Source organism: Perca flavescens, chromosome 19 (genome assembly GCF_004354835.1).
Source record: "Perca flavescens isolate YP-PL-M2 chromosome 19, PFLA_1.0, whole genome shotgun sequence".
Classification (NCBI taxonomy): domain Eukaryota; kingdom Metazoa; phylum Chordata; class Actinopteri; order Perciformes; family Percidae; genus Perca; species Perca flavescens.
In genome coordinates this window covers 16,288,058-16,311,911 of record NC_041349.1, presented here as the reverse complement: position 1 = coordinate 16,311,911, position 23,854 = coordinate 16,288,058, and the positions used below count along the sequence as shown (strand labels likewise).

The following is a 23,854-nucleotide window of genomic DNA, read 5'->3' as shown; positions in this document are numbered from 1 at the left end:
CTTTGACTCTGACGCCATTTTAGTGTCTTCACACTGTTTCACATTATATATTTACTTCATTTAGCTCTTTTTACTAGAGGCACTGCCTTTTCACTCTCCAGCATACATTTTTTATTGCTTTGCTCCTCAGTCTCAAAGGTGTTAGCTTTTGGGAAGCAGTAATGTATTCTGCCCCCTCAGTGTTATTGAATCAATGCACTGTGTGTGTGTGTGTGTGTGTGTGTGTGTGTGTGTGTGTGTGTGTGAGAGAGCAGGAGATTTAGATATACAGGTAATGAAAGCGAGAGGAGGTTCTGAAACTGATACTCTATATTTGACTATACTGATAGATAAAGGATGTGTTAATGAGAGACAATAGAGATACTGAGTGAACTTTTGCATTAACAACCAAACTGTGCATCTTTAAAATATTGCACTGGGCAGGCCTGTCCCCTTTCCTTTCTAAAATAGAACTCTAACAGTATGTTTCCCAGGTTAAAGAACAGAAGAAAGGAAGCATGTTTGTTTCTCTGATCTGTATCAAACGTACAATTCCTGAAACAAATGTGACCATATTGAAGGCCCATAGAAACCAACTAATTTCATATAATGTGGCAAATATATGGGCATAGGCCTACAACAAGAAGATTTTTGCAAACTATTTTACTCTGCATTTCAGGCAACAGTGTTCCTCTGAGCCAACCTCTTGGTTTAGCTGATATACAGCAATACAACATAAGCTGTGGAGATGGAACACAATATTTATGTCAAAGGTTTGCTTGCCTGAAACAAATATGAACATTTCAAAAACTGATGTTAAAGGAATAGGGCTGCAACCACTGATTATTTTCATTATTAGGCTAAATAATCAGCTGACACTCGTTTGGGCAATAAAATATCTTTAAATGTCTTGTTTTGTCAGTCCAAAACCCAATAGTCAGTTTAATATAATATGAAACAGAAAAGCGGGAAATCTCCATATTTAAAAGGCTGAAAACATTAATGATAAAACGATTGTCAAAATAGTTATTTTTCTGTCGATCGAAATTTTGACTTTTTGAATCATAAATGTCATAAATGTACTTAATATGCATAATTTTGTTTTAAGTAGGCCTACCATATTTGGATTTAGTAAATCAAACTTTAGTTATAGTTTTCTTTAGTGTTTTGTTTTCTGGGCTCCCATACTCTCAAACACTTTTTTTATATTTTGGGGGGTGGCTGTGAGTTAGGACCATAGACTGTTAATATTTACAGTCTATGGTCAGGAGGTAGTCCACTTCAACCACCAATCATAGGGTTGCAAGTGCAACCCTCCCGTCCACAAAACATGTGGACAATGTTTTTTTTGTTTTGGCAAATTTGAAGAGCTAATTATTTGTTATTTGATAAATACAGCCATTTACCATTTATTTCTCAGGAACCAAAGTATTTGCGTTATCCGTCAGACTACTGCACTTCTTCTCCAACCACAGATGGCGCTACAACCAAAACAAACCTGTCCCTCCTTGAGACAGGGCCCTTCTTCTCTCCTCTCCTCTCCTCGTACTGAAAACACACTGAGGCAGGAACTTTGACCAGTGCTCCAGCGCTAGTTAGCAGTCAGCTAGCTGTTTTCTGTGTTATTTTCATATATTTGTGTGTTGTTTTATATGCAGAGAGATGTGGTTTATTTATTTACTCAGCTGGCTGTCGTTAGTCATCCAGATATCCTTCGTCACTCTAGCAATAGGTAAGTGCATGCTGAGAAATCCCTACAAGTGCTGGCTAATATTCGCTTGCTAATGCTAGCGAACCAAGACGGCTGGAGAAGTTGCACGAACAACGATAACGGCACATGTTTTTAGAATGCATACCATTAAGTAAAAGTACAATAATGTATTATGGCCCTGTTTTAATATGGTAAAAAAAAAATTGGGACATGGGGAAGCACTTCTACTGGATGTAAGTTAATGTTTGCTAATAGTTAGCTAGCATTTTGCGTTTCTCTCGTCAGCCCTCTCGCGTTTATCGATTCCAACTAGCTAATCAATCAAGTGATTCCACAGCATATAACTTAAGTGTCTGGCATGCAGTAATGAGTAAGATGAAGTAGCATCCAGCAGCAGTCTTTAGGGGAAAGGATAAGCTAATATGCTAGTCGGTATTGCATCAACTCTAACTAACATTAGCATCGTTTGTTTACATTAAATCTAGCAGGTTAGTTGACAAGCTGGCTACCTGACATACGGTCCACGTGCCTGTCACACGCAGTGCGAACAAGATATTGAGTTTGCTCCAAAACTTGTATATATGAAACTTGAGGTGAATATTTTGCGTGTCTGTGTGTCCACGTTGCCAGTTAGTTACCTTGCCACGTAACAACTGCACCTGTCAGGTGTGGCTGCTGACTGTCAAACTCTGTTAGTGTCACACTCCGTCGTATCTGTCAGCTCTTTTTTGTGTTGCTGTTTACTCTGCATTAACAAGAGGCTGGATTAGGAACAGTGATTTCTCTGTTTCCACAAATCACATTAGATTTAATGACGGTATCACTTTAAGGCAACCTTTATTTAGCAATGTTTAATGCTATATAGGTCAGTTAAAATGAATTAATAAAAACAACTTGTGGTTTTGCGAGGCTGGGAAAATCCTTTTGACTGGTGTCATTTCTTCTCCAGCATGACATTTACTTTGTATTTTTAGCTTCAGCATCTCATTAGTTCATCGCAAATAGCATCTGTTTATTACCAACATATTAACAGCATTATGGCACATTTAGCTTCTCAGAAAGTGAGATACTCTTGAGCATTTCATTTAATGGAATCATTACTACATAATTACGGAATAGAAAGCATCAAGAAAAGCCAAAAGAAATTCTCACATTTTGTCAACAAATGAATGCCTTATAACTGATCTGTGAAGCATTTGTAAATTATTTATTGATAAAGACATCAGATACATTTAAAATCCATTTGTAAATGATGCCTTATTAGAAAGTGGTACAGACATGATTTATGACCAATGACCTTCCGGCACTTTGTCGCCACTCATAAGCTGCTTTGTAACAACAGGCAGCAGGCCACAGAGTGATACTGTAACCAAAACTAGGTGAAAGAGCATGTGTAACCCGTGAGTGCATGCCTTCACCCCTACTCTCTTAAGTTAATATCATCATGCAGTATCATCCCACCTCTTATCAACTAATACAATTAAGGATAGGATTGGCATCACATTCTTCATCAGATTCAGAGTTTGTTTACTTTTTCTTATTCAATATTGCTTCATTTGAATCCTAACTATGTTTATTATGTACCATATTTTATTTAGGCAGTATCTTATCCATCTTTTCCTCTGGTAAATCCAGCAAGCAGTGATGGTTTAGAAAATGTCTTATTTATTGTGGTGAGGATGAACAAAGTTTATGGCGAGTGTCTGAAAGACAAATATGGAGTTCAAAAGAGCAATGCGATTTGCTGTCGCTATTCTTGGCTCTCTTTTTCTTTTGACATTATATCTTTTGGAAAGTGCAGATTGCCTTTGTGTGATGAAGCTCTCGGACTCTCATACAGTCTTTTTTTTGCCGTATTTGGCCTTCATTCAACATGGGCTCAGTAAGTGGGGGTCATGTTGTGTTTCTGATGTGTTTTTATTAACTCACTTGACTGAACTGATATTATTTGGCCTGTCTTTCTTACTTTGCCTTGACGGTTCACTAGAGAAGGTATTAAAACAAGTTATCCTTGAATCTCAGGTCATATTTTGTATACTCTTCTTTATTCAGTTTATCTTTGATACAGATTTTTATTTCAGGTCTATTAAATACAAATCAGTAACATTTAACATTTAAGAGCTTTTGAGAACTACCAATAGATTTGTAGAAACGTGTGTTAATATTCCTCGAGGAAAGGTAGTGGATGATCATTTGTCAACAAGTGTCATTTTGGTAGAGATACCAAAACTCAGGTATTGTATCGTAACCAATTTAAAAAAAAGAAAAAGAAAATCCCAAACCATGTCTTGTAGATAACGCTATCCTGGTAATAAGCATAACGAAACAATGTAAAGCATATTCTGAAGTTGTCTCTACCACACTATTGAAATGAACAAATTACCTTTTATTTTTTTGGAAGCTTAAATATTGTTGATTTTCAGCAAAAGTGGAATATTAAGTTAATACATTGACCAGTGTCTGTACATTTTCTTTAGTAGTTTTAACCTGTTGTTTTTTATTGATTTCCAGCACTGATGTTTGAAAGACATCACCTTGGACTTTGAGAAACTGGGATGGACTTTATTTTTCACTTTATTCTGACATTTTTAAGACCAAAAAATTAATCGATTAATCCAGAAAATAATCGGCAGATTAATCGATAATGAAAAATAATCGTTAGTTGCAGCCCTACATCACCTTATCTTTATCTTCACCCAGCTGCTGGCCTCTACTACTTGGCGGAACTAATAGAAGAATACACAGTAGCCACCAGTCGAATAATAAAGTACATGATAATGGTGAGTAAGCGGCTATAGAGTGATCTGCATTTTCTTTATGCATTTGTTTTGTAGTTAACAACGCCTGTGTTCTGTTTCACTGTTTGTGTGAATGTGGCCAGTTCTCGACAGGTATGCTGGCAGGTCTCTATCTTTTTGAAGGCTTCCCAGTGTTGATGGTGGGAGTCGGCCTCTTCACCAACCTGGTGTACTTCGGCCTCCTGCAGACTTTCCCCTACATACTGCTGAGCTCCCCAAACTTCATCCTCTCCTGTGGTAAGTATAACACACATTATCTGTTAGTGACGTGTACTGTACGTCCAACACATTCTCACTCCCATTCCCACGCTTGGTCAGGTGCCTTTGGCGTTCTTATTGAAGCTAAAAGTCTCCTTTAGTGTCATATCTAAACGCGCTCTACCTAAACACGCTTGGTCGAGACTATTGGCATCACTTTTGACGCAGTTAGATTAAGGAAAAGATCGCGGGTGGGTTTATGAAACGTACATTTCCGTGACACGCGGGACAAGAATGGGACAGTTGTGTTTAGGAAAAAAAGAAAGCGACCGTTGGGTTTAGGAAACGTGACATGCGGGACACAAACTCCGGTCTCCGGGGTGAAAGTTCTGTGTTGTTTGACCCATCCACCACCCCAACCGCCCTCCCTACACGGAATTTTGGGCTTTCATACTACTCGCTACCATTGTCGCTCTTAATACTACGTCATCTTCAAGCGCCGCATAGCTGCTGCTCTGCCCGGTGGGTTCAACACACACGCTAAAGGGTGCTTTTCGCGTCGTATCTGACGCTGACAGCCACTGCCCAAGTGTCCGTATTTTACAAGTTCGGAGTGAGAATGGGTTGGTACTTTTTCTTGTCCTGTTTTACTTTTTACAACATTGTTTCTTTTGCTTTGTCTTCACTCTCCAGTGTTGGTGGTGGTGAACCATTATATGGCCTTCCAGTACTTTGCACAAGAGTATTATCCATTCTCAGAGGTAATTTAATCTCAGATTTATGAGACCATGTACTGTCTTTGATAAAGTGCTTCTTCTTTTTTTAAGAATTGAGGAAAGATTTTCTGCCATTATAATTTCTCCTATACTTGTCTTATAATCTTCCATTTGGCACCAAGGTGCTGGCATACTTCACCATCTGCCTGTGGGTGATCCCCTTCGCCTTCTTTGTGTCACTGTCGGCGGGGGAAAATGTGCTTCCGTCCACCATGCAACAAGGAGGTAAGCTTTTTTTTTTGCCTCTTCAGCTATGTTGTTATTGATTGGTGCATTGGCAGCAGTTGAGGGTTCAGTATGTTTTTATTGGATTATCTTTATATTGAGGAATCAAGGAGATCTCTTATGCTTATTAAAAACCCATCGTCAAAGCCTATTTTATAATGTCAAAAGTACATTATAATTTAGGAAAAGCCATGTCTGTCTTTTAAAAGAATATGTCAAGTTTGGACTAATACTAACCTCGAATCTAATATTAGCCCGGCTATCTGAAACTCGTACTGCGCATTCCTCTTTTTTCACAAGTCTCTTTATTTCGTGGTTGACAGTTCTAGCCCTACGCTTTATATATATATATATATATATATATATATATATATATATATATATATATATATATATATATATATATATATATATATATATATATATAATAATTTTTTTTTATTTCACATTACTGCCAGCCTTTCCTCTTTGGATACTTTTCTGACCTTCCAGGTGTCTGTACATTTCTCTAGTATAAAAACAACAACAGTATAACAGTTGGCCTTTTTCTTCTTTTAGATGATGTGGTGTCTAATTACTTCACCAAGGGCAAGAGGGGGAAGAGGTCTGGAATCCTCCTCGTGTTCTCGTTCCTCAAGGAGGCAGTGCTGCCCAGCCGACAGAAAATGTACTGAGGAGCTCAAACTCGGGGGTCAGGGGGTGTGTGAGTGTATGTGTTGAAGATTAAGGGTAAGCAGGAAAGAACTTTGGAAATTTGTTTCTGGATGGGACTAAAATGAAAGCGTGGCCAAGGTGGAAGAGCACACGAAGAGGACGGACCAACAAACAGAACAGAGCTTCCTGCTGGACGAGCCTACGCGTTTACACAGGCCGTATTTGTCTCTCTTATAGTTTTCTGTCTGTCTGTCTGTATTGACTGCCAACAACATCTACTAGAGACCTCATTGTGGGGATCTTGTACGTAGCGCGATGCTTTCTTATTGTCATATTGGACTCCTCCATATGTATGTGCAGGGTCTGAAATTAACAACCACCAAATACCTGTATATTTTGACTAATTTTTCATCTTGAGATTAGATCTGGTGTCATTTGTGTGTTGAAAGTCTCACACTTTATCTGATTCAATATACAAAGACAGGTTAGAAGGCAAAATATGATGAAAATATTGAACACTTTATTTCTCCTGAGATGAAGGTTGAAGAGATCTGAAACAGCTTAAAAGGTACTTTCTGGGTAAATCCTGATGTCCAAGCTTGGATTTTGATGTGAAGTGATCCTGGAAAGGATAAACGTGTTAAAGTTGCAGGAAAAATGCCACAGGAGTGCTTATTAAGTTTTTCTTCAAATGAGATAATGCAGTCTTAAGTTATGGCGTAAGGAAACAAGATGGGACATGATATTAATACTCTGCCCTCTTGCATCATGTCGATGAAAAGGGTTAAAAGGGCACTTAGAAAGGATTACTTTTATAACTGAAACCCCCTTAAATTAAAGTGAACAACAATAGATATCTCCCAGTCTAGATCATTTACATGTGGCCACCAAAGTGTTTTCTTGTTTGCATCTACAGTGTCATTAATCACCAGCGCTGTAGTCTGCAACCTGCGTATCTTTTTAAAAAAAAAGTTCACAGTAAGAACAGATTTTTGTATGTTGATCGTTGAGTTAACCCGGCATCAGACAACTAATGAAAACACGTGAAGATCAAACCTGTGCAATTACTCTTGTAAGCTTAAGTGTGTCGGGGACAAAAGCTGTGGTTTGATTAAAATACTACTAAAGAGGCCGAAATTCTTTTTACCAATTACGGAGTGCGATTCATTGTAGGCTGGTATACACACAAATGTATAATAAAAGATTTTGTTGAAATAACTTGCAGATTAAATGGTTTTTTTCACAGGTTGGTGTTCAAGGACATAAAAGAGAGATGTCCTCGTCATTATCAATTTAATCAGGTTAATTCACCTATTCAGTGTTACATTTTATTAGCAGTACAATGGGTTTCCCAACTGTCACACCCTCTGTGTGTGTGTGTGTGTGTGTGTGTGTGTGTGTGTGTGTGTGTGTGTGTGTGTGTGTGTGTGTGTGTGTGTGTGTGTGTGTGTGTGTGTGTGTGTGTGTGCGCGCGCGCGCGCGCCTGTCTAGCTGGATGGCATGTTATCCAAGTCCCATGTGGCTCAGTCACAGTGGGTGCACCCAGTTGTGGCTAGTGTGCACTTTGACCCCCACTAGGATGTTAAGTAAAGGAAAAAGAGAAACCCGCAACACAAACACCTTTAGCTGACAGGCAACAGCTCCCAGTTAACACACATGCTGTTGACAGCTCACCTCTCCTGGATCCCGAGTCAGTTCCCTGGGGGGGGAGCAGTGAGAGTGCAGGGATACATCTGAGACAGGTGACCCAGTTCACTGAGGTTTTCTCACCTTTCACTCACCCCTCCATTCACCCTGCTGCAGCAGGGTGTGTGGCATTTTTAATTTTGTCACTTTGAGCTGAAGTCGTGGGGTGGCAGGATCTTCTGTTAGTCTGCTGTTAGGACTGTTAATACTCATGGTGTGAGATTGCACAGGGGACACTGTCAGATGTCTATGCAATATATATATTTTCCTAAAATACAATCCTCTAATTACAAGTCTCACATGTTAATTTCTTCATTTCATATAAAAACTATAAAGACATGTTCAATGTATTTGTTCTTTCAACCACCCACCAAGTTTGGATTTAAAAACACATGAACTATTTCAATACCAGATGAGTTTTAATACATTTCTTAAACACATCTACTAATTTCAGGTCTTGTGGGAGCTCTTCCAGTACAGAGTGCGATGATCAGTAATGTCCAGGCTCCAGCACCTCAGCCAGGTGCATGGCCACCTCTGTCCAGGGGGAGGTGCTCTGCCCCTGGGGGTATCCTCTGTGCTGGACCTCCACAATGTTCTGTGGCTCAAAGTACCGTGGGGAGGCGATCCTGGAAGGGAATGCTCTGGGAAACAACACCCTCTCTAGGATATCCAGAGGCACGTCAGGGGCGGGGTGACGTGTGCTGTCCCACTTGGTGGTGTACTGAGGCTGCCTGCTGCTGCTGTCCCTCCACACCATGACGTTGTCTCGGAGGTCCGGCTCTCTGAGGGGTTTCTCTGGCTGGAGGCCCAGGAAGACGGTCCAGGGTCTGGAGGAGGATGAGGCTGGAGGCTGCTGCTTAGTGGAGGTGCTCTTGTCCTCCAGAGGACCTTCTGGCTGGTGCTTCAATGGGTGCTTGGCGTGTTTTGGTTTAGAACTGTTGTGATCTGATGGGAGGCACTGAGTGTGGTACTGGCTCACCCAGACTCTGGGGGAGAAATCCTTCAGGAGAGGAAAACCTTTTTTGTTCGCCCATTCTGCCATCTTCTCATCTATAAGTGTCTGAAAATGGACAGGGAGAAAGTGTGATTAGTTTCTTAGATATGTTAGAAATATGCTGCACATTATGTCATTATAGCAACAATAAATACTGACCGACCTTGCTATAATGATAAAATATTGATTTTTAAACTTACTGGGTACGTTTACGTTAATTAAGATTCTTGTACTACCTGAACAATGTAACCTGCACATTGATCACATTGTTCAAGAATTTTTTATAACATTTCATTCAGCTTTGTGTTTTCCTTATCTAAGTTCAAAAACAAATGTTCCTGCCACAGTTTGGAGGCTATTTATGCGTTGCCCCTAAATGTTGGATTTCCCACTCTATACAAACCAACCTTTTTATTTTAGATTATTTTTTTGGGGGCATTTTAGGCCTTTATTTGTATAGGACAGCTTAGACTTGAAAGGGGAGAAAGGGGGAATGACATGCAGCAAATAAAGGGCCACAGGTCGGAGTTGAGCCTGCAGCCGCTGTGTCGAGGAGTAAACCTCTATATATATATATATATATATATATATATATATATATAGTGGCAAACCAGGGGAAACGGGTCAGCCAGTCCAGCACAGGGCGTGGGTACATAGGCTCAGACTGGGGGAAGTGATTGAGGGAGTCTATCTGCCTGTGCAGGTGCTGCAGCCACTTGGCACCTGGCACTGGTCACACCTGCAGCCCATCAGGTAATCAGAGGGAAGGTGTTAAGAGAATCAGCCCAAGGCTGCAGGGGGAGAGGAGACAGCGAGCAACAAAGGCCCAGGGGAGTAACATGTTAGGAGCTGATGGTCAACGAGGATATTGGCCAGGAAAAGACTAACCTCTCCCTCTGCTTAAATCTTCCCAGGACTACACCTTTTGAAGGCTGACCGACCCCAGATGGGAAGAAACCTAAGCTGCTGTTTGTACCATTACCCTTTTGTCGAGCTGCTTCATTAAAGAACACTTTCTGTTTAAGCCGACTGTCTCAGTTTCCTATGTTCATTGTGAATCTGGCGTTCACGTCCCCTGGGTTGCCACTATATATATATATATATATATATATATATATATATATATATATATATATATATATATATATATATATATATGCGCCCGCTCTACCATCTGAGCTATCCAGGAGACCACAAACTAACCTTTTTATTGAGCTTATTCAGTTTGACCATATCCACAAGATTACTGTATAGCGTTTGAACTAGCTTCCTCTCCTGCATTTCTTTTGTCTTATCCGACTGCCACTTGTAGCTTTTCAGACACCTATACAGAAACACAAGAAGTCTGTTAATAAATAAGTCAATTTTATCCAACACAGTTTAATGGAACTTTCATTTCGGTGTGAATTGTTCTTTTAGCTTGTTACCTTGCCACCTTCCTGTGACACCAGATGCGGGCCAAATCCAGAGGCGTGTGTCCCATGTTGTCCTGGGTCGAGACATCTGCTCCGGCCTGCAAGAGGATCTCTGTGCAGTCCAGGAGGCCTTCAGAGGCAGCCAGGTGCAGCGGGCTCGTCCCTGAATCTGTGGTACTGCTAACAACAGAAGGCAATATTTCAAAAACTTCCCAACTTTATCATCATTATCATTATCATCATTTGTAGCTGTTATCATCATCACCACCCCCACCAACATTTGTCATCATAATCATCATCATTACACTCATTATCCCTTGCAACATCAGCTTTAAACTTTCACCATCATCTCATTGTAATCATAATTTAACTTTTCGCGCTCTGCAGTGTTTTTCATTGTAAGCTTCTCTCTTAAAATGCTTTGCTTTGGTGATAGAAGCATGCAACAGCTGAGTGCCACTGGATCCAGCTGACAGAATTTATAAATGAACCCATATTAGAAAATAAAGCTGCCGAAACAGAAAACCTGCACAAAGCAATTATACACAAAATAAGGCATCTACACGTTGACGTCAGCCCCGTGCTCCAGCAGGTATTTGAGGCACAAGGAGGTGTTGGGTGAGCTCCGGGAGGACAGGACCATGTGAACAGGCCGGCGACCCTTGAGATCGCTGCTGTTGATCCACACCTGCCCGGACTCCACCAGGAGCTGAACAGTAGCCAGCTGGCCGTGAAGGCAGGCCATGTGAAGCGCTGACAGACCCTGGAGGATGAAACACAAGTGTATATATTCAGGTATGTATGCATTTCTCAATGGCATGGCTTACTGGGATACTTAAATGGAGTGTGGGCCATCATTATTTCTTACACCTGTGTTCCCTGCTATGACAAGCAACGAAGGTGCACCTGTAGAAACAACACCATTTACATTCAGTAACGTGCTGTTCAAGTTATTGTTTAAGGTACTGGCAATGTATTTGATTATTTCCATTTAGTCAAAATGTGTGCTTTTAATAAAATACACTTTTGAGGGAATATTGACAGGGCAATAATTTCTTTGAAAGCAGGAGCTACTTTACAGATTAAGGTTTACCCTTCATTTAATTGGATTTTAATTTTTACCCACAACAGTAAAATCCCATTCTGGCCTACAGAATAACACATCAGTTATCATATCAATACTCTCTCCCTCAGTGAGACATTCATACTCAACTTTTGAATACGGACTTCTTCTTTTTAACCTTTATTGGTGTATATTTATGTGGTGGCATTTGTAAATGGTTGGAGTATGGATAGTTTATTCCAACACTACACTCCCCTCTGCACTATACTCGTTATGCCACAGGAGTGGACAACCTTCTACAGCCTACCATACTGTTAATGAGCCTACATGTCTGCTCACACTGGCATCCAGCTTCTCTGGGCCCCCAACAGCAACAGCTGGAAACATGTTTCCGTCTGGGGGAGCTTTGTGGACAAGTTTCCTGCAAAATGAAACCATATAGAACAATAGAAACTATGGATGTAAATGCTTGACAATTAATACCATAAGGCACAAGAAAGATTTAAGTGAACTTGAAAATGACGAAACATGTCCAGCCAGTAGGCTAAATACAGTCATGTAGCTAATGTTTACAATTGCCCATATAACAAACTAAAGCGCTTCAAGCAGCTAGCTTAACTAACGTATTCAGGTATATATTAAAGCGCAGAAAAACAACCTATAAACTTACATATTCTTGACGTTATTTCATATTTACCTATTTTTACATTTCCCACGTCTCCGTTTTCCGGATTTGTTGACAGGTTCCATGGTTGCTGTGGGAACGTGGTAACCAGGAAACAAACCCTGATTTACGACAACTGCAGACACAAGAAAATAATGAAACTGTTTTTTGGTAAAGTAAAACTGTGAGATACTATAACAGTCTATGGATACTATACTGACCCTCTCTACAGTATATACTAATTTAATCTGAGGCGAGGCACACATGTTCTTTATAAAATACCTTGAGGCGATGTAAGTGCTATCTGCTGGCAGCAGTAACAAGTCGTTGTAGTGAGTAGGCTAATTTAGAAATTCATAGAATTTTGGATTAATGCATGACAAAAAACATCCTCGGCTGCTATAATTTGTTATTATTCTACAATTTAGGTTCAGTGGCTGAAAGTAGTTTTAGCCTTGAATGTGGGTAAACAACAACACATGCTCAAAGCTGATTGCCTTAATTGGAAATTCAAGGTCCCAGTAGCACACACAACATTCACATACATCACAAACAGGATGATAAAAAAGCAAATCCACATGAACAGCATGGACAATAAAAGAAAAAATACTAAATAAAAGAAAAAATCCACATGAATGTACTAAGGGATGTATAAGCATGAGACGCTTGCAGTGACAGGGCAGGTAAGGTGCTCTATGAGAGAGTGTGTCATGGTAGTGCAAATAGGTCCAATAGTGCAAGGATAAATACCCAAATTGACAGGGCATATAAAACAGCAAGTTGACTATTGAGGAGTACAGGTATGTGTTTGACTTGTCAGTGACAAGTCAAACACATACCTGTACTTTTTTACAAGGTGACAAGTTGTCACCTGTGTTAAACTGTGTGGGAAATGTAAGTTTTGTAGAATTTGATAATTTTCTGGTTTTGCATCTGTCCAAAGTAACATTTGTTATTGCCCCACCATTTTCCACCTAAAACCGCCAATGAAAATGCAGATTTTGGGCAGATATGTTTGAGTAGTAATTTTAAGCGTATTACATTCTTATTTCTTAATTCTGTAGCCTACTGTCATGATAGAGCACCTCCAATACTGTTTTTTTGGTGTCCACTTTGTATTTTTTTCCTTTTCTATTTTTTTTTAAAAATGTAACTGAAAAACTTTCTTCTTCTTTTTTAACCATGATCACTTTTGACTTACCTGAACAAAATGTGGGGCAGCAGATGCTCAAGTCAGAAAAGAAAATGTGGCAAAAAGCTCAAACAGCAGCCACAGTCATGTTCCGTAGAAACAGCCTTCATCAGCATGTACTTCTTAGCTGTTTTTCCATCTCTTGAATAAAAGTGAAAATAAAAGCCCACAGCATATATTCGATAACCTGTTGGGTCTGAGTCAATGTAATAGCTTGTGACAGATATGGGCAGAAGAATGGCTGCAGGCATGGCAGAAATTGATACTTCCACCCTCCCATGTAGAGTCAACAGCTCCCTCCTCATACATCCCTAGTGTGTTTGTATTGACAGTGCATTAGGATTGGCAGCTAGCACTTGGCCTGAGTAAAGCAAGGGTAAAGCAGATCAATGCTGTGCAGGCCTCAGAGTTCCTGTATGTTCCACTGCAGCCCAGACATGCTGCCACGCGTGAGGCCAATATGAATTGGAACAGTTATATTCTCCATGTCTCTGTGGGGCTGAGGGGTCGATGGGCTCATTGAGCTGCAGGCTTCTCTGATCACTGCTATTGACCACTTGACCTAGGCCCTGACTTAACTGAGTGTGGGCCACATGCACTGTGGAGAACAATGTGTGTCAGGGTAGAGATACTATAGTTTGGGTATGGCTTGGGTTTACAGTATTGACTTTTTAGCAAATGACACTAGTCAGAATTTAGGTTAAGGTTAAGGTTGTCTAATTTGTTGGTGTCCTTGTTTATTTTTCATAAATTTGCTCAATTGTCTGTGAGATGGTAAATCCTAGAGAACAGAAAGTCTAGCCACGCACTGTTGCTAAAATGAAACTTAAAATTTTACCCATTCTATCTATGCAGCCTCAAACTTCCTTAACCCAAATTTAAATTATTCCTCCATCACTTTTTTCTAATACTTTTCACTGAAAATACCTATTATTACATTACTTTATTACACCAAAATAAAGCAAAAACATAAAAAAAGGAATAAAATAAAAAGGAACAAATGAGAAACAAGATATCCGACTACTAGTGGTGATGGAAACAGTTACAACAACCACCATTGTCAACTTCCTCATTGTCACAATGAATGACTGACCTCTTTTTCTTTATTTTTAGTTTATCAAAATCTTTAACCTCAATGTCCACTTTCTAGCTTTTTTTTCTCAAATGTTCACTCTTTGCTATCAAACCCATAATGCCCATATTTCCCTTAAATGGCTTAAAATTCAATCCTGGAGCTTTTGTGCAGCTGTATATTTTCATCCAGCTGTTTAATTTATGACTTTCCCCTTTTCATTTTGTCATTCTCTGTCACTCAAAGCTGCCAAGGTCCAGCGGAGGGTCAAGGACGGAGCATGAACTCCTGGCTTTCTGCTCCAAACTCCCCCCAGAGCCTTCGCCTTTATCACAACACGCCACACTATTACTTCGATGACAAACACACGTGTGTGCCCAGAAAGAGTGAGTACAAGTAAACCGTGTGTGTGTGCGTGCACAGTTCTTGTGTGTGCATGTGAGTGTAAACGGGTTAATAGTAAGAGCACGGCCCCACTGCGGCCTCAGCGACTTCCTTTGACCTCGGTCACATGTCATGGAGGTTGTATGGTGCCTTTGGTGTAGAGCTCTTTCATGTTTGACTTTCAGCACAAGTCCCTGGACGACGACCCCCGACACAACCTCTTACTTCCAACAGTTGAGTGTGTGTGCATGTGTGTGTGTGTCTTTGATTGTCCATGTACTGCCAAATTCAGTCAATATGATAGTGTATCCCCCTCAAAATCTTAAAATCTTTCTGCCATATGACGTTTGTAGCACAGTTTGCAAGAAATGTAGATTAGAGTAATTGATTAGAGTAACCGCTTATGTGAGTGTTTTGACTCCAAGTTCAAAGATTGAACTTCTAAATGTATCTGTCCTACTCTGAAATGCTTATTGCATTAAAACAAAAGTGTGTGTGTGCGTGTGTGTGTGTGCGTGCGCGCACACATGCAAGCGTGATTAGCAACTGGCCGATTAGAGCTGTCTAAACCGGCTTAGGGCGATGATGAAAGTGAGATCACGTCCCAGCAGCCGTAGATGGACTCCCATTGGTCCGTCATCCAATCAATCCCCCTTCTGTTTTGGTTTAACAGGTCTCAGTGCACATGCAATGGCAATAATCCATTTTTTTTTCTGTTATGTTTAAAATCTTATCCCTCCATTTTGGGTTATTCATTTATTTTTTAAAGATATTTTTCCCTTTATTTTACCCATTATTGACACTAGTAAACCAGGGACATTGGCTTCTAAGAGACACTCCGTGTAGGTTTTTGTCAGGACTTAGCTTTACTCTATGGGCTCTTTGCTGTTCTGTGTTTGGAAAATGCTGTGAACTCTTGGTCTGATAAAGCCCTATCGAAATATGACTTTAATGTTAAAATTAAAACAGTTTGTCCATCATATTTCCTACTGCCTTTTTAGAGACAGAAAACTGGTTCATAACAAGTGGAGTTTTATGGAAAAGTTATCATTGAGTGACAGTTTCAAGAAGAGACAAAAGTGTTGGAGGGCAAAAGCAGTGAGCAAGAAAGTGATTCAGGAGAGAAACAAAAAGTGAGACTGTGGAAAAGAGAGAGAAAACAGAGAGAATGAGAAGATAAGGAGTAGATACCAGAGTGAACACACAACCTTGATATGCCTTCATATTTGATGAGCCACCTTACAGGGACCCTGTGCCCTGGGGCTTATGAACTCTGCTTGTGTAAGTGCGCTGATGCCCTCACTTTCCTCCTTCTACCTCCTCCCACTCTCCTCTTATCCTCTTCTGGTCCACCTCCCTCTTTTGCTTCCCATCCTTTTGCCTTTTACTCCATCCCCTAGCTCCTCCTCCTATCTATTTTCCTTTTTCCCTCCTCCTCTCTCTCTCTCTCTCTCTCTCTCTCTCTCTCTCTCTCTCTCTCTCTCTCTCTCTCTCTCTCTCTCTCTCTCTCTCTCTGTGCCTCATGCTCAGCCAGGCAGCAGCGTGCTAATGCACCACGGCACATTCTGCAGCTCTGAGTCACAATGCGACCAGGCCTTGCGCAGTGACCGCACAGCGACCTCACTCAGTAGCACCACACTCAGTAGCACCACACTCAGTAGCACCACACTCAGTAGCACCACACTCAGTAGCACCACACTCAGTAGCGCCGCACACAGGCGCTGTGGTGTACATGCTGTGCTGTACCAGGGCCTGTTTAGGTGCGAGGACTGAGGTGATGGATGGGCCCCCCACCCGTTAGAGGATGAAGAAGCAGGGTTCTGCCACTGACAGGTATGATCAGAAGAAATGACAGTGAGATTAATGAAATGCGAGCAGAGAAAGACTGAAGCACCCTGAGCTCTCTATGTAAAGGCCATTTTTGTGCAACGCGTGAATTATCAAAGTGTCAAACCAGATGAGGTATGAGCTTATGTGTGCAGTTGTAGCATGTGGAGCACGCAACATGACAAACGCCTCTGTGACCAGATCAATCTGTAAGTCATGTATGTGATATTTTATATGGCAGAAAGCACATATTTATGAACAGCTGAGCCACTGCTGCCACTGGACATCTAGATTATCTCAATGATTATTGAAGGTGTTACTCCTTTAATCATTGCTGAGAGAGGAGGAAGGAAAGGAATGTTTTTTTCTCTCCTATCCTTTCCCGATGCCATGCTTTTTCATCCCTGAGGTCCTGGCAGACATCCTGCCTTCACACCTTCCCATGATCCCGAGCTTTTTTCCACATCCTTTAATCCTCACAGTTCAGCAGAAACAACCAGAGGGAAGAAGAGAGAGAACATGTAAAAGGACTGAGATAGTGAGAAAACGAAAGAGGGAGGCCTTAAAGGTCAACGTTTTGAATGTGGAGGGAAATAGAAAGAGACATAAATGTGTGGATATTGTTTACCTATGCATGGGAGGAGATAGCAAAGCTCAAACTAGCTCATGGCTGACCTGTCCCGTTTTATTTCTTTTTAGGTTGTGATTACTCTCAAGAACACAGCAAGTCTTCTCAAACCTTAGGGGGATTTAGTCCACCTGGCAGTTGTCACATCTTCCAAGCTGGCCTGCTATAGGCTGTACTCTAACATTAAGCGCCACTTTGCGTTAATTTGTCCCGTAATCTTTAACAGTTGTTGGAATAAACCAAATACTTACAAGTAAAAGTCTGTTTAGTGCTAGTTACTTGCTTAGCAGCTATGAGCATCCTTAAAAAGGTAACTAATCATATAAATTAGCATGGCCTGTCAAGAGAATTTGAGATGATTTGAGGTTTCTCAATTTCTATGAAGCAAACATTATATGTCATCATGTTAATCCAACACATCACGTCTTAAATTGTAAAATGTAATCATTTGTAAATAAATAGATCTTGAACCAGATTTCCTGCAGCAATTGTCCAGAAGGTCGAAGGTTAAATGGTCCATTTGAGTGGCCTACTTGACAAAGCTGGAAGAGAATAAACTGATGTAAGACTGATTATTTTATAAAAAATAAAATAAAAATGTGTACAGGGTTTACTGACATTTAAGTCATTAGTTACAACTTATTAACCCTAAATTATAAAGTGCTACCCAGGTTTTAAAATAAAACGGCAAATCCAGACACAGATACCCAAAAACGTTGTTGTAAGATGATATGAACACTTTCCTAATTTACAATGTTTAGGGGTAATATCATCAAAAGGTGTAATACATGATGTGATACACTTGAGTTTTTTCAAATTTTTTTCTGGGCTTTTTTGCCTTTTATTTGTAAGTCTAGAGGAGACAAGAAATAAGGAAAGAGAGCGGAAGGAATGATGTGCAACGTAGTGACGTGTACTAGGGGTGTTCAGTCACAGTATGATGTATCGTCTTACACAACCAGGCCATCAGAGCACCTCCACTACTTTGATTTGTAAGCATGTAATAAGTAATCAGATCATACAGTAGTGAACTTCAGAACTGCAGCGTTCATAAGAAAATTACTTATTTTCCTTCTTTTCCCACATGAACTAGGATTAGGCAATATATCGATATTATATCGATATCATGACATGAGTCCAGATATCGTCTTAGATTTTGGATATTGTAATATTGTAATATGGCTTAAGTTTAGTCTTTTCCTGATTTTAAAGGCTACATTACAGTAAAGTGATGTCATTTTTCTAAACTTACCAGACTGATCTAGCTATTCTAGCCTTTAACCAGTTATTCATTATATCCACATTATTGATGATTATTTATCTAAAATCTCATTGTGAAAATATTTTCTTAAAGCACCAATTGTCAACCCTACAATATAGTAGCAATATCGACATTGAAATATTTGGTCAATAATATCGTGAAATCTGATTTTCTTCATTTCGCTCAGCCCTAGCGTGAACCTCCTGAACTTTGCTGTGACCTCAGAGTTGACTGGTTCAGCTGCTGTGTGTGAACCCAAACTCTGGTTGTGTGTAAAGGTGCAAAGATCACCTGCTCACCCAACACCATTAACAAGGTCAAATTTACATGTATCCAATCATTTTCTGTCAGGAGATTGCGCTTGAACAGCAGCAGTTATCATCTCTGCTTTGCACACATTAACCTGCAAATGAACATAAAGCTTTGAGAGACAAACTGAAACGCAACCACCATGACACGCGCTATAGCCAGGGTGTCCTGTATGTGCCAACCCTGCGTGTGTGTGCAGTTTATGTCAAATATGCGTTTGAATGTGTGTGTGTGATCGCTTTTTCTTGCACGCATGTGTGTTGCAACTGACACCGTGACCCTTTTTAATATGGCGGCCTCTCCTCTTCTATCCAGGTCACGGAGCATTGGCTCATCCCGGTTCATCGGCAGGGCAACGTTCCACAAAAGCCATTGTTCTCGTGACACGCATCCTGCTCATATTCATAAAATGTGGTGTTAGTAGAGACAACATAAAAATGCTAATGCCAATGGGACAGCGATACCACAACAGCTTCGGGACAGTCAGCCACTTTAAAATGTGTACACTGTGCCTAGATAAACATAATACGACAAGAAGTAAAAGATGCACACACAGTGTAAATAGTGTTTGCCTGAGGTTTTTCATCTTTCCAATTTAAGTGCTTGTATTTTGCTCCTATTATGAAGCTGGGGTCCTGGATTTAGACCAAAATAAACCCAATAAGCAGAGGAATGGGTGTGGATTTGGGTGGAGGGAGGTTTGTCTTTTAAACAGATGAATAGACAGCTGATCCGATGATCTTCCCCCTAAAAAACTAACAATGCAGTTACTTTGCTCTCCAGAGACATACAGCAGCCACACTTGCCTAATTACCACCTTAAATAATTCAGCATTATGGCAGCTACATGCAGAAACATTGAAATCCATTTGGACCGACAAGACTAAAAGGATGTAGCCTCATACCTTGTGTAGCATGTTGATCACTGTATTATTGATGCAGGATATGCTGAGTGTTTTATCAAGCTCAGCTGAAACTGAAATAGACCTAAACTTAACCCCAAAGACTTAAAATGCCATAATTCCCATGTGAATCAGAACAAAAGATTTGATAATTAGTTGATATCTGTTGTTTGTATCTGAAAAGTGTGTGTGTGTGTGTGTGTGTAATAAGTAAAAAAAAAAAAAAAAAAACAGCTCAAAATGTCTTGTTTGTCAGAGACTTTCTGGTGTAACACTAATTAGGTAAAAGAAAATAAGTCAATTTATTACAGTATTTTAAAAGATTAAGAATCGTTCATCAAAATGTTTTTTTTCTATTATCAAGTTGATTATGAAAAGGGTTCATTAGTTCAAGAGGTTGGAGAAGAATTACCTTTTCAACAGATGTAAAAATCACCAGTGTTGAGGTAAAAATGCTGATTCGGGCTGCAGAACAACAAGGACACAAGTTCAACCAAAGTTCTCCCATTCAAATAGAACTCAATGAAGTCTTTTAAAAATGTAAAGCATCAGAAAATTCAGCATGAGAAAATTCTAATTATCAAACCAATGTCCCTCTACAGACTCAATTTGTTGTTGTATGTTTTCACTCCTTTTACCTGGAAGCTGTTTTGATGGAGTACTAAAAATATATCTGCAATCAATCTCCACTGTATTAAAATAAGACTCTTTTAGATTTATACAGATATTTTGTACATTTTTGATGCATGACCCATAGTGCAACACCTCAGCTAAAATATATTTAAAGCTGCAATAACAAGCTGTAATTAAAACACTGACACATTTCCTCATTGCAAAGTAGATATGACAATCATGTTGGCAAACTGTTACATCCAGCAGACACAGACCAACATTAACATCTATTTAGACCCGTGTTTCTGAATCAAGTCCAATATCCCCTTTCCTTTTAGCTCTGTTTTGGTCTCCACCAACTCCTGAGGGAACTTTCTGGCTCTTTAGCTGCTGAATCCTCCACTATGTTTACCACCTATTCGCTAACTTTGTCTGTCTGCTGTTTGACGCTGTGCAGGTAGTGTAGTGTTTGTTGTTGTTGCTGTAAACAGCTGCCTGCTGCTGCTGGAAACTAGCTGTATGAGAGTGGTGACAGTGACTCAGAAGCAGTAAGAAGAAACGGTCCCATTTGTTATATCCGCAATCGCACATAATATAAGTCTGTGAATGTGTGTGTCTGTCGGGTTTGTGTGTGTGATCCTCACCTCCCCTGGCATACCCCACAGTGCCGACACTAAGGTCTGCCACCCTTCCTGTCCAGCTCCTCTTACCCGGGGTCCTGACGTCAGCAGGGCACAGAGCAGCAGATTTTGATCTCATCTGGCATGTTGGGGCTCTCCCTGCATTTTCAGTCAAATCTGCATGCAGACACCTACTGTGCTGTGTTGGTCTGCTCTTACAGCTAATGTGTGTGAGTTTTTGTATCTGTGACAATGGCAGATGTGTTTTTTTAACCCATCCACACAGTTGTGTGTTACCCTGTTGTCATTCATATACTGTATATACTGTACATTGACGTCAGTGTTGCAACATGTGGTGTTAGGCCATTTGGCTCAGATACTCTGTCAGATTGTGTGTGTGTGTGTGTGTGTGTGTGTGTGTGTGTGTGTGTGTGTGTGTGTGTACCCGTTTTACTATATTCGTGGGGTCAAAAAACCGGGGACTACAGTATACTTGTGGGGTCTGCACAGCCTCGTGGGGACCAAAATGCTGGTCCCCACGAGTTTAAAGGGCTGTTTGAGGGTTAAGACTTGGTTTTAGGATTAGGGTTAGAATTAGGTTATGGTTAGGGTAAGGGTTAAGGTTAGGCATTTAGTTGTGATGGTTAAGGTTAGGGTAAGGGGCTAGGGAATGCATTATGTCAAAGATAGTAATACAGACAGTGTGTGTGTGTGTGTGTGTGTGTGTGTGTGTGTGTGTTGTGTGTGTGTGTGTGTGTACGGCACGCCCTTGTATTTAAAAAATATGCAGATGCGATACATGTGCGCCTTCGTGCGTTGATCTGTCTGTCTTCATCGAGCGTTGACTTTCAAGTGTGTAGGCCTTCATGTGCTTTGGTTGTGTCCGTACGCCCTGAGGGAGGGAGATATGACCCATACAGCTAAGTGAGCATGCTCGGTGTTGCATCTCCAAGTTGGGTTAGGGTATCTCCACATGTTTGACCTGGGGTCGCCTTAACTATTGTGATCGAAGTGTGAAAAGAAATCCGAGCGTAAGAAATGAGGGTTAAATCACACTTTGGACCAGAGTCTGGCTCCTCTGGTTACCAGGTGTCCTCTCACCTCAGATAATGCTAATGTGCAGAGAGGAGAACAGATCCTGAGAAGACTCCAGGAGTTTTAAAAGCAGTGTAAAATTCCCTGGAGACATTCGGAGGTACAGTATAGGATAAACTGTAACAGCATCTGCATGAATATACATAAGGAAACACCTCCACATATGCAAATATAAATACATACACAGACAATTGAGGTTGACATACTGCATGACAACATGGAAGTAGACATATGCTGAAATGTGCAGCGCATGCACAACAACGGTATGTACAAGGGTCTTAGTGTGATTAATGGAGGATAATGCTGACTGCAGATTTTCTTTCAGGTGAAGAAAAAGGACTTGTCTGTAAAGCTGTTTGCTTGTTAGTTTCTGATCTCCAGTGCACATATTTGAGCATAGGTGCTGAAAAAGACAAAAATGTAAAGAGTAACTTTACGCCAGGCTGAAAAGCAGTGTTTTTATAGCCTTCTCTGGTTTAATTGTTGGCAGAACTTCTCTGCTGCACCTGTAAACACACTCAACAGTGATGTCACTGTACTGACACAACCGGGGAGGACACTTCTACATCTCTGCAGCAAGGTGAGAAGTAACTCTGTTATGTCATTATAATTGTGGAGGACTACAGATGGAAAGTAGCATAATGCTAAATCTGGTGCAGCCATCTTTTTAATGTAACTGCACATTGTCCTGCTAAATAAACTAAACTAAAAAACTAAAAAGTCAAACCACTGCAGGTTAGCAAAAACAACACTTATAGCTGCCGATAAATTTCTCTTAAGGTTTCAGTTTTACTCTGCCTTGCACCTGGATTCTTTTTTTTTTTCTTTTTTTTTTTCAATGACCATAATAACCAAAAAGACAAGAGTCTAATGTGTAACTATTATGTTTGTATTCGTACAACTAGCAGTTCTTGAAAGTTATGGAAATCAAAAAAAAAAAATTCTTACAGCAAGAAGTTCCTCTAATCTTTTCATTTTCACTTGTGAATTATTGGTTACTTATTATGTTTTCAGGAGTTTACATTTTTATTCGGATACAACAAGGGAAAGAACAATCCCTCTTTAGTTGCTTTTTATGATTATAATACAACATATTCAATCAGTGACGATTGTTTTGTTTTAGGGGTCACAGGAAAAATCACAAATCTTTATTCCTAAAGCCATTATTAATTGCAAACAAAAAGAATTGCTTGAGAACTGGTATTTAAAATATTGTTGGTGCTATAAAGTTCTCATCAATAATGGCTCTATATGCACACATTTGGATAACGCATACAGCTGGTAGTACCTTCCTCCTCATCGTCTACCTGCTACCCGTCAGCAGCTGCCGAGGAACTGCATGCTTTTATATCACTGCGATGGTGCTCTTAGGCAGTGAGAGGAAATGACATCTCCCCTCACCCACACAGCCAACACAGGCTTTTAAAAACCTCTGCGGTCCTTCCCTCAGCTGTGTCCTCACGTATTATACACCGCCAGCCTAAGAGCCACGCTCCCTGCTCTGCTCTGACCTAATGGGCTTTGAAGCAGCGACGGGAGGGAGGGGGGTGACTATTTCTCACCTCTATCTGTCTTTTTCTTCCTCCGTATGTGTGTCTTTCCCTATTTTTTGTTTGATTACTGTAGTTCATTCTCTAAAAACACCAAAAACATGTATACCATTTAGTGCTAGATCTGGGATTTAGCTCTACCTCTGCAGTATTTTGTTGTTGTTGAATTTGCTGGTCTATATACAGAACCTGGAAACTGACTTTACATATAGATGCTTATTCCAGGGCTCTAGAGCT

At 40.3% G+C, this 23,854-nt stretch overlaps 2 protein-coding genes across 2 annotated transcripts; one reads left to right on the top strand and one right to left on the bottom strand.

Moving 5' to 3' along the window:
* Window positions 1–1,464: 1,464 nt before the first annotated feature.
* Window positions 1,465–7,559, top strand: tex261 (testis expressed 261). Its single transcript, XM_028564045.1, has 6 exons — window positions 1,465–1,711; window positions 4,391–4,470; window positions 4,572–4,725; window positions 5,380–5,447; window positions 5,585–5,687; window positions 6,246–7,559. Exons 1-6 carry the CDS (start codon window positions 1,642–1,644, stop codon window positions 6,359–6,361), a joined length of 591 nt encoding a protein of 196 aa, XP_028419846.1. The 5' UTR covers window positions 1,465–1,641; the 3' UTR covers window positions 6,362–7,559.
* Window positions 7,560–7,921: 362 nt separating this feature from the next.
* On the bottom strand, window positions 7,922–12,511 carry ankrd53 (ankyrin repeat domain 53). Its single transcript, XM_028564410.1, has 7 exons — window positions 12,449–12,511; window positions 12,200–12,302; window positions 11,830–11,923; window positions 11,003–11,202; window positions 10,452–10,619; window positions 10,228–10,348; window positions 7,922–9,090 (listed from the first exon to the last, which is right to left on the bottom strand). The coding sequence occupies exons 2-7, from the start codon at window positions 12,250–12,252 to the stop codon at window positions 8,518–8,520; spliced, it is 1,209 nt and encodes a 402-aa protein (XP_028420211.1). The 5' UTR covers window positions 12,253–12,302; window positions 12,449–12,511; the 3' UTR covers window positions 7,922–8,517.
* Window positions 12,512–23,854: the final 11,343 nt, after the last annotated feature.

Excerpts from the sequence above, each read along its gene's own strand:
- tex261 (XM_028564045.1), top strand. The coding sequence starts at position 1,642 with ATGTGGTTTATTTATTTACTCAGCTGGCTGTCGTTAGTCATCCAGATA. Across the intron at positions 1,712-4,390 it reads CTTCGTCACTCTAGCAATAG|CTGCTGGCCTCTACTACTTG; the intron begins GTAAGTGCATGC and ends ATCTTCACCCAG. Across the intron at positions 4,726-5,379 it reads AAACTTCATCCTCTCCTGTG|TGTTGGTGGTGGTGAACCAT; the intron begins GTAAGTATAACA and ends TTCACTCTCCAG.
- ankrd53 (XM_028564410.1), bottom strand. The coding sequence starts at position 12,252 with ATGGAACCTGTCAACAAATCCGGAAAACGGAGACGTGGGAAATGTAAA. Across the intron at positions 10,349-10,451 it reads TGTCACAGGAAGGTGGCAAG|GTGTCTGAAAAGCTACAAGT; the intron begins GTAACAAGCTAA and ends GTTTCTGTATAG. Across the intron at positions 9,091-10,227 it reads TGAATAAGCTCAATAAAAAG|ACACTTATAGATGAGAAGAT; the intron begins GTTAGTTTGTGG and ends GTCCATTTTCAG.